At 63.6% G+C, this 12,179-nt stretch overlaps 1 protein-coding gene across 2 annotated transcripts in view; it reads left to right on the forward strand.

Annotated features, from left to right (window-relative positions):
* The first annotated feature begins 329 nt into the window (after positions 1-329).
* Positions 330-12,179, forward strand: part of COL5A1 (collagen type V alpha 1 chain) — a 149,858-nt gene continuing 138,008 nt past the window's right edge. For both annotated transcript variants that reach the window (XM_058693633.1, XM_058693634.1), the window contains exon 1: positions 330-826. In XM_058693633.1, the coding sequence (XP_058549616.1) occupies positions 709-826 (118 nt within the window). In that variant the 5' untranslated portion in view covers positions 330-708. The remainder of the gene's footprint in view (positions 827-12,179) is intronic.

A 12,179-nucleotide genomic window follows, 5' to 3' on the forward strand; every position in this document is an offset into this window, starting at 1 on the left:
CCACGCTGGCTCCCCGGGTGGGCCAGGTGCGGGCACCTGGGCGGGGAGAGCGGGGGGCCCGGGGGAGCGGCGCGGGGCGCGTCCGCGCGCGCTCGCCGAGAGCCGGCCGCCCCCCCCGCCCCGCGCCCGCGCCCGCGCCCGCCCCGGGCCCGCCCCTTCGTCGCCGCGACTCGCCCGCCGGCCCCGCCCCCTCGCCCGCGGCGCCCAGTGGGAGGCGGGGGCCGGCCCGGCCGAGCGCGGCGCCGGGCTCTGATTTGCTGCGGGCGCGGGGGATCGACAGCCGCGGCGGGTGCCTTCCAGGGGGGAGGGAGGGAGGACTAGGGGGGAAAAGAGCACGGCGCCCAAGGCGAGGTCGGCACTCTCCGTCCCCGCGGCTGGCGCAGGACCTCGCTCGAGCGGAGCGCGCACGGGGAGCGGGTCGCGGGGCGGCGGCGGCGAGGAGGCGGCGAGAAGGAGTCGGAGGGGGCGAGGAGGCGAGGGCGGCGAGCCGAGCGGGGTCCCGGCCGCCCCGCGGGCCAAGGTCGACCCCCCGCGCGTGGGCGAGCGCGCCAGCCGGCCCCGGCGCGAGGGCCACCGCCACAAAGAGAACGCCGGCGGCTGCTCCCCATGACTTCCTAGAGCGCGCGGTCCCCGCCGAGTCCGCTCCCTCCCGGGCCGCGCCCCGCGCCCCCGTGCGTCCCCGCGCGCCCCGACCCGCGCCCCGCCGGCATGGACGTCCACACCCGCTGGAAAGCGCGCAGCCCGCCGCGCCCGGGCGCCCCGCTGCTGTCCCCACCGCTGCTGCTGCTGCTGCTGCTGCTGTGGGCGCCGCCTCTGAGCCGCGCAGGTAAGGCGCTGGGGCGCGGGGGCGGCTGTCATCCCCGGCCCCCGCCAGCCTCCGGGGCGCTCTCCCCCTTCCCCCCCCCGCCCCCCGCGAGCTCGGGGAACGCGCGGGCCGCCTCTCCGAATGCCAGCCTTGGGGCCCGGGGAGGGAGACGCGCCAGCGCGGTACCCCTGCGCGCCAGAGGGCCGGCCGGGTGGGGCCGCGGCGCGCGCGGAGGAAGGGCCTGGCGCTGGATCGGCGAGAGGGTCTGTCCCCGAGGCCGGCAAACTTTGTCCCGAAACTTAGTATCTCCGTCCCACATCACTCGCGCCGGCAGAACTTCCTCTCCCGAAAACTGGAAAGGGTCGCCCCCTAGAGTCGCAGCCCGTCAATTCCGGCCGGGCTCCTGGGGCGGGGTGGGGGGGAGACACTGGCCCCCCCGGCCTGGGAATCCCAGAAGCCGCAGCCCCTCCAGCCCTGCTCCGAATCCCCCCCCCCCCCCCCCACACACACCTCCTGACCCCGCGGAGGCAGTTGTTCTTGGGTTTGCCTCCCAGAGATGGGGTTTGCGGGGCAGAGCTGGGAGGTGGTGGTGGTGTCTCGGCAGAGAGGCTCAGATGGTCCACAGATGGGGCCCTTGCCTGCCAGAGGTCTGACTTGGAAGGAGCCCACTCCCCTGGGCGCCTGCCTGGACTCTTGTAGCTCTGACTCCCTCCCACTCAGCTTCCTGATGGGACCGTGGCTTCTAAGCATCACCTTGGTGGTTACCTGTGGGATGGGTCTTTGCACAGCCTCAGACATCGGAGGTGTCAGAATGTCCCAAGTCCCTACTAACAAGCCTGGAGACGAGGCTCAGAGTTGCTGGTGCGAGGTCAGGGGAATTGGGGGGCACAGCTGGCCAGCCGCTCCAGCTCCACCGCCCGCCCCCTTGTCCCCCGCCACTTTGTAATTTGAAGCCATGTGGGAAGAATCACTTTCCATGCTACACTTCCCGATTGAGATACCCTTTCCCTTTTTCCTGGCGCGATGGGTGTGTGGTGGGCCAAAGAGAATGAGCAGGAGTCGGGGTGTCCAGCCAGCACGACTGGGAGCCGAGAGGTGCCTAGCCCAGCTCTGGGGACTTGCTCTCTCATCCCTGGGCTGCCACCAACGTGCCCAAGGTCCTGGGCTAAATGACTCCCCCCACCCCCACCCCCGGGGATCAGTTGAAGGCGGGGTCGGGGGGGGGGAGGGACAACTGTGGCCTCCGGGAAAGTGATCTGGAGTCGGTGGGGGCCCCATGGTGGCCGGGGGCCTTAGCCCCGTCCTGCTCCTCAGATGGGCTTTCCCCAGGAACACAGGACGGAACCCTTCAGGGGAGTCGTCACCCCCAAAAGCCGGGGCCGGGTGCAGGCTGGGGATCACGCCTTTGGCAGTTTTGCAGTGGGCCCCCAGCTCCATTCCCGGGCTCTGTCTGCGCCTGCAGTCCCTGCCCCCTCTCCGACCCCCTCTTTCCCGAGGGCGGCCCCTTGGAAGCAGAAACGTGGCAGAGGGGATGGGGCAGCAGCCTGGCCCCTGGCCAGGGAGTTGCTCATTTGGCTTTTGGTCAGAAAGACCGTTAGAAGCATGTGAAGAAGCCGCTTTCCTGAGCGGGTTTCCCAGACCCGTCCCACCTCCCAGGGCGGGACCCGTCTCGAAGTCATGGGCAGTGCGTGGCCAAGGAGGGCGGCTGTCCACCGCAGATGCGGGCAGGCGGGAGCGGTCCTCCCAGGCGCCTGTCCTTTTCTCCGTTGTGGGATGAGCCAGATGTTTTCCGAGTTTTCTCTGAACATGGCTCTTTTTCCTACCTTCTCCTTGGCCAAGTGTGTGAAGGAATGAAAAGTTAAGATTGCATTTGGGGCCCTTTAACATTGTAACGGGTGGAGGGGAGTATGTGAAATGAAACGTGACCCCAATATTTGGAAATTGAGGTCATCTCCTCGGCCCGTCATTGGTTGAGTCCAGTCACGTGCCTGCTTCTTGCAATAATTTTGTGGGAAGAGTCGTCCAAGCTTTGTGGGACTTGACAGATACGAAACGGTTAAATTTCCTCTGACTCAATCAAGTTGGCTGGAAAGACATCCTTTTCCATCCTTCCCCCTTTCCCTCCTCCTCAGAAGAGAGCAGTCAGTGGGAGGAGTTCAGAGGCCAGGCTGGCTCCCTGGAGCCCTGTCCCTCATCTGGTCCAGATCTCAGTGGTTGGAGGGGCCGGAGCTGTGGTCACTGCTCAGTGGCTTTGACCACCCAGCGGGGGCCCCAGGCAGGAGTTTCTTCGGGTGCAGGGCACGAAGTCCCTTCTCCTGTGATGTTGCTCCAGGGCTGTTCCTGGGGTGCCGGCCAGAGCCTGCCCCGTTACCCCACCCTTCAGATATTTCTGGACAAGCACCGCGGCCACGCCCTAGCCCAGCACAGCTGATGCCCGCCTGCCCCGCCCCTGCCTTCTGGCCGTCTGGCCCTGCCTCCTCCCTGGATCACAGACACTGTTGGCTGGAGCTGAGGGGGTGGGGAGCAGACTGTCCCCCCTCCTTCCCCCCCACTTAATAACAGAACAGTTAGAGGGCAGACTAGCGATGATCACCTACACCCTGAGGCACCCTGGGTTTGCATTTAAGGAGCAAAGCAAGGATCCCCCCCCCCCCCCCCAGTCCAGACAGCTGCATGTGTTAATTGCACATCACAATGGATGTGCTGGCATCTGCCTGGCCCTGTGCCCGCATCATGTCACCGGACCCTCCCACAGGCCTGCAAGGTGCGGGAGCCCATGTTCTGGGTCTGTGTGACCTCTTCATCTGGGTGCTGAGTGAGGGTCTCCTTTCTGCTTAGCATGGCCACGCCTTAGAGCCTTTGACTTAAGGGGGGAGGGGGGGATACCTTTTCACTTCACATCCATTTATCAGCCCTCCCTGGGGGACGCCTGGTGCCCAGAGCAGCAGATGTAGGGGAAGGGGGCGGTCCTGCCACATGTGCGCCCCCCCTTCACCCTGGGGCGAAGGATGAGTTGCCTTTGGCCAACAGTGTTTAGGTCCCAACTTCCTCCATCCCTTATCCCTCCCTCCCTCCCTCCCTCCTTTTTCACTGGAATGCCTTCAAGAGGAACCGGACTGAAAGCAGTCTGCACTGTCCTGTTCCTTCTCTTTAGTTGGCCTTTCACTCATCTGCATGACCTACCTGGACCCGGAAGGCCTTTGCACCCTGGCCTGGAGGGTTATGGGAGGACAGAGGTGAGCGGGGGCGGGCTCCTCGGTGCAGGAGCCCCAAGTCCTCTGGGCAGCATGTGTGTTTATTTCACTGTTCATTTTGGTGCCAAGTGTCACTTTAAATCATCTGGGAGGGTTGGCCCCATTGGGGAGATCTGGGGAAACTTCCTGGAGGAGGTGACACCAAACTTGGCCTTTTCCTTCTTCTTCTTCCCCTCCCTTAGCAGGTGCCTTCATCCACCTCTGGCTTTACTCCTGTCCACCCCTCCTCCTTGGCAGGACATCCCAAACTCTGCTCTGGTGTTCCGTGTTCTCTGGGGCTGCTTCCCTTGGCTGGAAAGCCCCTCATTAGCTTGGCTGGCAGGGCGCCCCCAGCACCGCTTGTCCAGGGAGGCTGTGCCAGCAGAATGGCTGCAGTGACAAAAGCGGGGGTCTCTTGGGGGACGAGTGGAGACCTGGGGGGCTGCCCTAACCCTCTCTGCCCGTGCACGGGGACCCGTGTGCCAACTGACAGTCTCAGCTCGGGTGGGGCGCCTCTGGCCACGACTTTGGGTTCCTGTGCTGGGGATGGGCAGTTAGATGTGAGGGGAGATGAGCCGCAGGAGCAGTGTGGGCAGCTGGGAGGTCAGTGCCAACTGAGCATTTGCCTCAGCTTTCCCCTCTGGAAAGTGGGGAGAATTGCTTTGACAGTTGCTCGTGTGGATTGTGCCTGATGCACAGTGAGCCCCCGAGTTACGTAGGACGTTATTCCGCGAGCTCTTCTGGGTGCTATTTCTGCAGAAGGGACAGAGCACATTTGCCACGATGGGCTTTAAATGTGACTGTTCCCGAAGAAGCGCAGCGGAAGGAGGCTCGGTCATCCCGCTGAGTCAGGGTGGGACCCCGTCTGCGTGGTGGGGACGCTTTCCCACCTGCGTCACCTCCTGGGCTCATGTGGCCAGGCCACGTGTGGCAACATGTGTGGAAAGGTGCTACGAGCCCCTTTGAGGGCGGTACACCCGTGTGGGTGTCTGTGTGTGCGTGTGGGAGCAGGTGCGTGTGTATGATGTGCCCACGCGCGGGGACCCATGTGTCCGTGCGAGTGTCCGTGCGCCTGCACGTGCCTGTGTTTGCGTGGTTTCCCGAGGCTGTCCTGTGTGCCGGGCCTGGTGTGTGTGGGGAGCCGGGGGCCAGGTGACATTTCTCTCCTTGCGGTGAGCCACGCCCGCCCGATGGGCGGTGCTGAGATGAACCGTGGCCGTGGAGCCCGAGGGGGGGGAACACCGGGGCTGCGGGTCCTGCGGCGGGGCCAGCGGGGTCCTGCTGGGCCTGATCATTTGATGACATGTTTTTCCTCACAGGGGGGCAGTGTGACACCAGGGTTTCTCTTCTCCTCCTTATTTTTGTTCCCCCGGATGAGCCACTCCTCCGGTGTCCGCAGTTTCTGGCCTGGCTCGGTGGGAGGGGAGCCTGAGGTCCTGAAGGTGGAGCCTGCTTTGGCCCTTCTCATGGGCAGATGTGCCCTTGCTGCGGGCACAGCGTGAGGACTGGGGTGTGGGTGATGCTCGGGGCGGGCGGCTGGAGCCGGCCAGCCTGGGTTTGCTTCCCCGCAGCTCCCCTCCTACCAACCGTGCATTTAGCCTCCCCGTGCCTCAGTTTCCCTTTTTTTTTTTTTTTTTTTTAGAAGGGCGTGATGATCACGTGTCCTGCAGGAGTTTTGGTGAGGGCTCAATGCATAACATGTGCAGAGCGCAGAGTGAGCTCAGTATCCAGTTTGTGTTTCCCGGGCCCTGAGGCGACACGAAGCCGTGTTATGGGGTCTGGTGCCGGGCACCTGGCCCTGCTCACCGGCTGGCTGTGTGAGTGGCTCCCTGTCTCTCCTGTGGGCAGTGGCGCCCGTATCCCCCTCCCGGGAGAAACAGGAGAAGAGGTGACACAGGAAATGTCCCCCGGTGAGTGAACGAGACCAGCTCACGAGCCTGTGTGACTGACCGCGATGGCTGGTGCACTGGGAGGGTTTTTTCTGCGGGGGTTGCGGGTGGCGGCTTTGCAGACCCAGACGCTGTTTTTGCGCCGGCCCCGCGGAGGTGGCTGGAGAGCCATTTATGGAATGAATGAACGCCCGGTCGGACGTGAGTGGATGTGCGTGGACGTGTGGTCGTGGGGGTCACACGGTCTGACGCATCACCCCATCAGCTTTGACTCACCCAGTAGTTTTTCTGGCCGATTCCCATCCTAAGTAATAACCCCACATTAGAAGTGAATGTCGCCATTCTTTGGTGACTCAGACCCAAGAGATGGACCCAGTCTGACCCAGTTTCTCCAAAATCTCCTTCTGCGGAGCTCCAGGGGGCACTGCGACGTCTGCGTGCAGGACTCAGAGGGTCCCTTTGTTTTCTGATGCCAGGACCTGTGTTTCACGCCTGGGACTGTCACTCTTCTGGCCTGGTCTTCCCTGCCAGCACTTTGGCAATAGGGGTCCTCATGTCTTCTGTCGTTTTACCGAACGCCACAAATGTGTGCCTGCACCAGGAGTCACTTCCACGTTAAACCTCCCAGCCTGCGTTGTAAAAAGAGCGATCTCACAATGACAGAGAGAGGGCGTTTCAACCCAACTGGAAGGTGGGAAGTAATCGTCTTGCATCCTGCCGAGGGTGACTGAGAGGCGCAGTGGGCAGCTCCGGGGGGCGGTGCTGCCGGGGAGAGGGGTCCCAGGGAACCGCAGGGGAGGCTGGCCCTTGGCCGGGAGTGGCCGCGCTTAGGCCGGAAGTGTTTGCGGACCTCTAACGCGACCTAGGTCTGGGCCGGGCACGGGCGGCAGGTGCAGGCGAGCGTCCCTGCAGCACAGGAACTAACGGCGCGGTGCGCAAATCGGACTCCAGAACAGGCGATTGTGTCCAGGGAAGTGCGAAGTGGGAGGTAGTGAAACATTGGCCAGCAGGGAGGGAGTGCTGTCGACCAATCAGAGAGAGGCACTAGCCAGCCCCCTTGAGGCGCTGGCCAATCAGAGGAGCTGGTACCTACCAGCTCCACGGGGCGCTGGCCAATCAGAGGCCAGCCTGCTTTGTCAGGCCCCGTGGTTGTTGGGGTCGGGCCCTGGGTGAGTTTGCCCTCCTGCTGGTGTAGGACCATCACCGGTGCTGGTGAGATGCCATTCTCAGATCCAGGCGAGGGGGTCTCGGCAGCTTCTGGCGTTTGTTTCTGGCCTGGTGCTTGAAAGCGAGGTCTGCGCCGCCCGCCCACGGTCCCAGGTGGGTAGCCTGGGAGCCCCTGCCTCCGGTCTCCTCCTTACTGATCCTGGGCCGGTCTGTTCCCAGGGCACTGCGCCTGGCTGAAGGTCAAGACCTTCCTGGGGAGGACAGGGGGTGGCTGTGCGTCCAGTGGGCCCTTGGTGCCCTGGCCAGCTTGGGTCGGTTCCCGGAACCCGGGTGTGGGGACAGCCGGGAGCCCAGAGCCCTGAGCCCTGCGCAGGGGCAGGCAGTGCAGGGAGCTGAGGGACAAGGAAGGGCCGCCTGGACCTCAGTGTGGTTCAGGGAAGGCAGAGCAATGTTTGTGCCTCTGGGGAAGGTGTTTTCTCACGTCCTCAGGGTGTGCCCAGGCTGCAGTGACCACGATCTCTTTCCTGTTCGGTTTCTTCTCTGCTTTTCCCAGTTCTGTGTTTTCTGGACACAGCGTGAGATGCTTAGGGGAGCCCCGGCTTCCTCCAGGGCTGCTTCTGCGAGCCAGCTCCCTTGTGGACACCACCGTCCTCCTGAGGACAGTGTGGCCCAGCCTCAGCCTGTTTCATGCAGAGGAGGAAGGGATGGCGTCCCCCGTGCCTCCTGGGCCAGAGAGCGCTCGCGCACCAGAGGGCCGGGGTGGCTGGCGCTTTTTAGGATGGAGGTGCGGGGACAGGATTTCCAAACCGGGTTATTTTCCAGGGACTTATTTTGTTGTTCAGATTTATAGTTTAAGTAAGGCCCGTTACACTCAGTACTGCTGGGAGAGTGGCCGCAGGGAGTGTGTGGGTCCTCCTTGGGCACCCAGTGTGGCGGGGCCGGCTTGGGGGGTGGGCACTGCTGGGTGAGGCGGGCAGGGGGCTCCAGGGGAGGCGCTGGGGTCCGCCCGAGAGGGAGAGGGTGGGACAGGCCAGCGCTCTCTCAGGGTCGGCCTCCCTCACCTGAACAGGTAGGCTGTAGGCTTCCGCATAAATGGTGGGGTGGTGCCTACAAGGGGAGCAGGGCCGGGAGGGACGAGGAGGGGGCAGAGGCTCCCCCCTCCCTGCGTCTGCCCCGCATTTTTCCAGGTGGCCCCACCTTCCAGAAGCAGCGATTGGGGGAAACGTCAGAGGTAACACAACTCCCCATAATCCACACGGGGTCGGGTTCTGTCAGCGGCGGCTAGCCTCGTGCCATCCAGCCCCCCCCCCCAACCCCGGTGACTGTGGCACTGGCCCCTGACATCACGTCACGCTCAGCTGGAGACTCTGCCCAGCATGTTCAGCGTGAGTACTTCCCTCTCTGTGACGTGTCCGTGCGGGAGGGAGGATGCACGGATGAGCTCAGAATTCAGGGGCCTGGAGAGGCGGGCCGTGCGGCCGATGGCCACCCTCTCAGTTCCCTCGGGAGCTGGGAGGGCAGGGTGCTCGCGTCTTACCTATCCCGAGTGCCTGGGCTCAGCACAGGTGCCGAGGCACCTCTGAGAACCTCTTTGTGCCTCAGTTTCCCCATCTGTGAAATGGGCATAGAAGCGGCACCTGTCTCAGAAGACTGTTGGAAGGGCGGGGGATAGTCACACAGGAATTGCACCGTCACAGTGCCGGCTCTCACAGTTATTACTGCCGCGTGATAAGTGCAGGGCGTCAGTATACGTGGGTAGATGCAGGGGAGCTCATTTGGGCCGTGGAGCTGGGCCACGGGGGCTCATGATGGTGCCACGGGAGAGAACTCAGACATCACCCTTCTTGGTGCTCCTTAGGCCCAAGGAAGACATGGTCTGGGCTCCTGGGCTCTGGACTGTCCACCTGTTCCAGGCCCTGAGTGGGACACTCCCGAGACAGGAGGACACCGGCAGTGCTGTTCCTGCGTGGCTCCATGTCCCCGGGGCGCGCAGGCTGCCGCCCAGAGCTGGCTGGGGCCACACAGCAGAGCACGGTGCGCGCAGGCAGGCGAGGCTCGGTCTGCAGGCTGTGGGTGGGGTCCCCTCCCGGCTGCCCCAGCGCCTGTGCGGCTGTCGCTCAGCTGTAGCGCGGCTTCCCCCAACCCTCAGGAATGTCCTCGCCCCAAGGGCTGGTCCCAAGGCTGCAGCTTTGCTGGCGTTTTGCAGAGGGTTGGAGTTCTCCGGGTCTGGGGCCCTGGCTTGCCTGGTGCTTTCTGGGACTGACCGGGAGCCAAGGAGGCGGGCTAGCAGGTCTGGTCTCCTGCGAGGTGGGGCTTTGAGTGGGCTCCACCGGGGATCCCCGAGGACGAGAGCAGACGACGGAGCCCGGGTCTGCACCTCCTCCGGCCCCCGCTCTTCCCGTCCCTCCCGAAGTCCGCCACGTCTTTGGCTTTGAAAGGGAAGTTCAGGGGATGAGTGTGGGAGACACCGATGAGCCAGCACACAGGGCCTAGGACAGCGGCTTCAGGCCGTCCACCTTCTACGGCATTGAATACCAGGGAACTACTGGGGGCCCATTTCCTTGGCCCAGCAGGGCGAGGCCCGGACGGCGGACATGCCCGGGCTCCTGGGGAAGGAATTGGATGTCTTACTGGGAGTCGGTGGTCTGGCCTCTGCCCTCGGGGTTGTTTTGCAGATGAATCAACTCAGAACTAGAGGGCCTGGGGGTTCCTGGGGTCGAAGGCTGCCGAGAAGTGGTGCCCTGGCATCCGGGCCCCGTGTCCCACGGCTGGGAGGGGAGCCCAGCGGTCTTGGGTGTGCACTGTGAGGGGATGGCATTCAACCTCACAGATTCGTCCCGGGACCCGCGGGGCTGGAGGATCTCAGGTCTGTCCAGGGCGGGTTTGGTGGCCGCCATTTGCCAGACACCTCACAGCAGCACCCACGGTGGAAAGTGCTGGAACCCAGCCTCCAGAGCCTGTGGGTTTCACCCTTATGCCACAAACTGCAGGGCCTTCGAGCTTCCGAAAGCTTCCTTGCTCACCAGAAATAAGCGAAAGTCGCTTCAAGGTGGGGACCCTCTCCGTTTCCCTCATTTCGTTGCCTTCTGATTGTGTCAGTGCCACGAGGACCGGCATGGGGAGGGGGGAGCACGCTGGGGGCAGCGCAGGCCAGGCCCGAGGTGGGTCTCCCGGCTCGGAACCAGCCGGCCCTTTCCCTCCCTGCAGCACTGCGGGCCTGTCCCTGTGGACAGGTGCTGGGAGGGCTGCTGTGCGGGGGCTGGAGGGCACATGCTGGCGGGTTCTTACCACCCCCCCCCCCAACCCCGAGAGGGCTGGGGACGTGGGGACAGGCCGATTGGCCTGTCCTGCGGGCTGTGGGGCCCACCCACCATTCTGATCGGCCGGAGGGCAGCTGAGGGACAGTCAGACCCTGGGCTCCACAGGCCTCTCCTTGGGAACAGAGGCGGGAACAGCATGTGACCCAGATGTGACCCAGGTGGGAGGTGTGCTTGCTTGAGAAGTTTCTCTGAAGGCCAAGGGTGAGAGTTTCTAGGACTTTTCTTCCTTCCGTTTCCCGTCTCCTGAGGGCTTCTGTGCATCGTTTTATCCTGATGACATGCTTCCAAGGGAAAAGGTGTCATCTCTATCCCCCAGGCCAGGAGACTGAGGCCCACAGAAACCCCAGCGCTAGTAAGTGTCAGAGTTGGGGCCCTCGATAGTGTTTCCGTTATGGAACTCCCATGTATCCAGGCCCTGTTTGGGGAGTCGGAGTCCAGAGGGTAGACCTCACAGCCAGGGGAGGGGCTTTCGGCCCCATCGGAGGCATGATCACCGCCTTCTTCTCTGGGGTCTTCATCTAGGTAACAGGCGGCTGACGGGGGAAGTTGGTGAAGCCTGGGGACCACCGTGGGTGACCTCTCTGCCCGCCGTGTGCCTCCCCAGGTCCTGGTTGGTGGCGGGTGCCGGGCCCGAGGGCAGGACGAAGCCAGCCCGGGTCCTGGGCCCCACGGCGCCCTCCCCATACTTCTTAGATGAGGTCTGTGGGATTAGGTCTTGCGCCCTGCGTTCAGCTGCGAGGCCAGTGTTTGTACGAGGGGTGAGCAGCCCTGGTCTGACTCATTCTTTCCATTTAACCGGGAAGGAAAGAGAGGGGGAGAGGATCCTAGCCAGGTAGGTCTTGCCTGTTTAATGTCAGTTGACACACGATGAAAGGGGCATTTGGGGATCTATCTGTGACGGCCACAGCCAGATGTTGCGAAAGATCAGGGTGGGGTCACTTTAAGCAGCCTTGCCCTCTGTGGGCAGCGTGGGGGTCGAGCGGTCGATCGGGTGTCCCAAGAGGCAAGCCGCTGTGGCCCAGCCATAACCTCTCCTAGGTCAGGGAGGCTGGACCAGCACCTCATCTACATCTTTAAACTGTCAACATTCCAGGAAAGGAAACTAAAAAGCCCCGAGGAAACCGATGCCCCGAGGCCTGGTTTCTGGGCCCAGACTTCATCTTATTGGCAAAATGCCTACGAGGGGTCCCAGCAGCCAGGGAGGGTCTGCGGGCTTGCCAGGGACCGGGGATCAAGAGAGTTCTCCTCTTGGTTTGCTCTTAAAATGGATCATGCCTCCTCGAGCATCGTTCTGCTGCCTCGGAAACTTTGCTGCTTGGGTAACACGGCTGCCCCACCGCACGGGCCAGACCCCTCTACTTGGAAGAGTCAGGGGGTTTCAATTTATTTGAGACCAAGGGGGCATGGTTCTAGGCACCCCTAGGCGTAGGTCCCGTCAAGGGGCACGATTCACCACACGCGGTGTCGGGGGTGGGGGTGGGGGGCTCTGTAGGTAGTCGTGTGGGCTTGAACCCAGAGGGCTTCCCAGACCCTGAGGGAAGGATGGGCAGGCGAGAGGGGGCCCGGGCTATCCTGGGGGAGGAGGAGAGTGCCACGCTGGCTGGCAGAGACGGCCGTCCCGGGTGTGGTACCCCTGGAGGGGCCCAGGGAGAGAGGAGGCGGAGGGGTTGGGATTTGGCCGCGCAGGTGTGGAAGAACGTCTCGCCTGGGTGCCCAGCCTGGGGAACGGGGCCTGTGGTTTGCCGCATCGGAGCCCGGGCTCAGG

This window comes from Neofelis nebulosa, chromosome 12, assembly GCF_028018385.1.
Source record: "Neofelis nebulosa isolate mNeoNeb1 chromosome 12, mNeoNeb1.pri, whole genome shotgun sequence".
NCBI classification, from domain to species: Eukaryota; Metazoa; Chordata; class Mammalia; order Carnivora; family Felidae; genus Neofelis; species Neofelis nebulosa.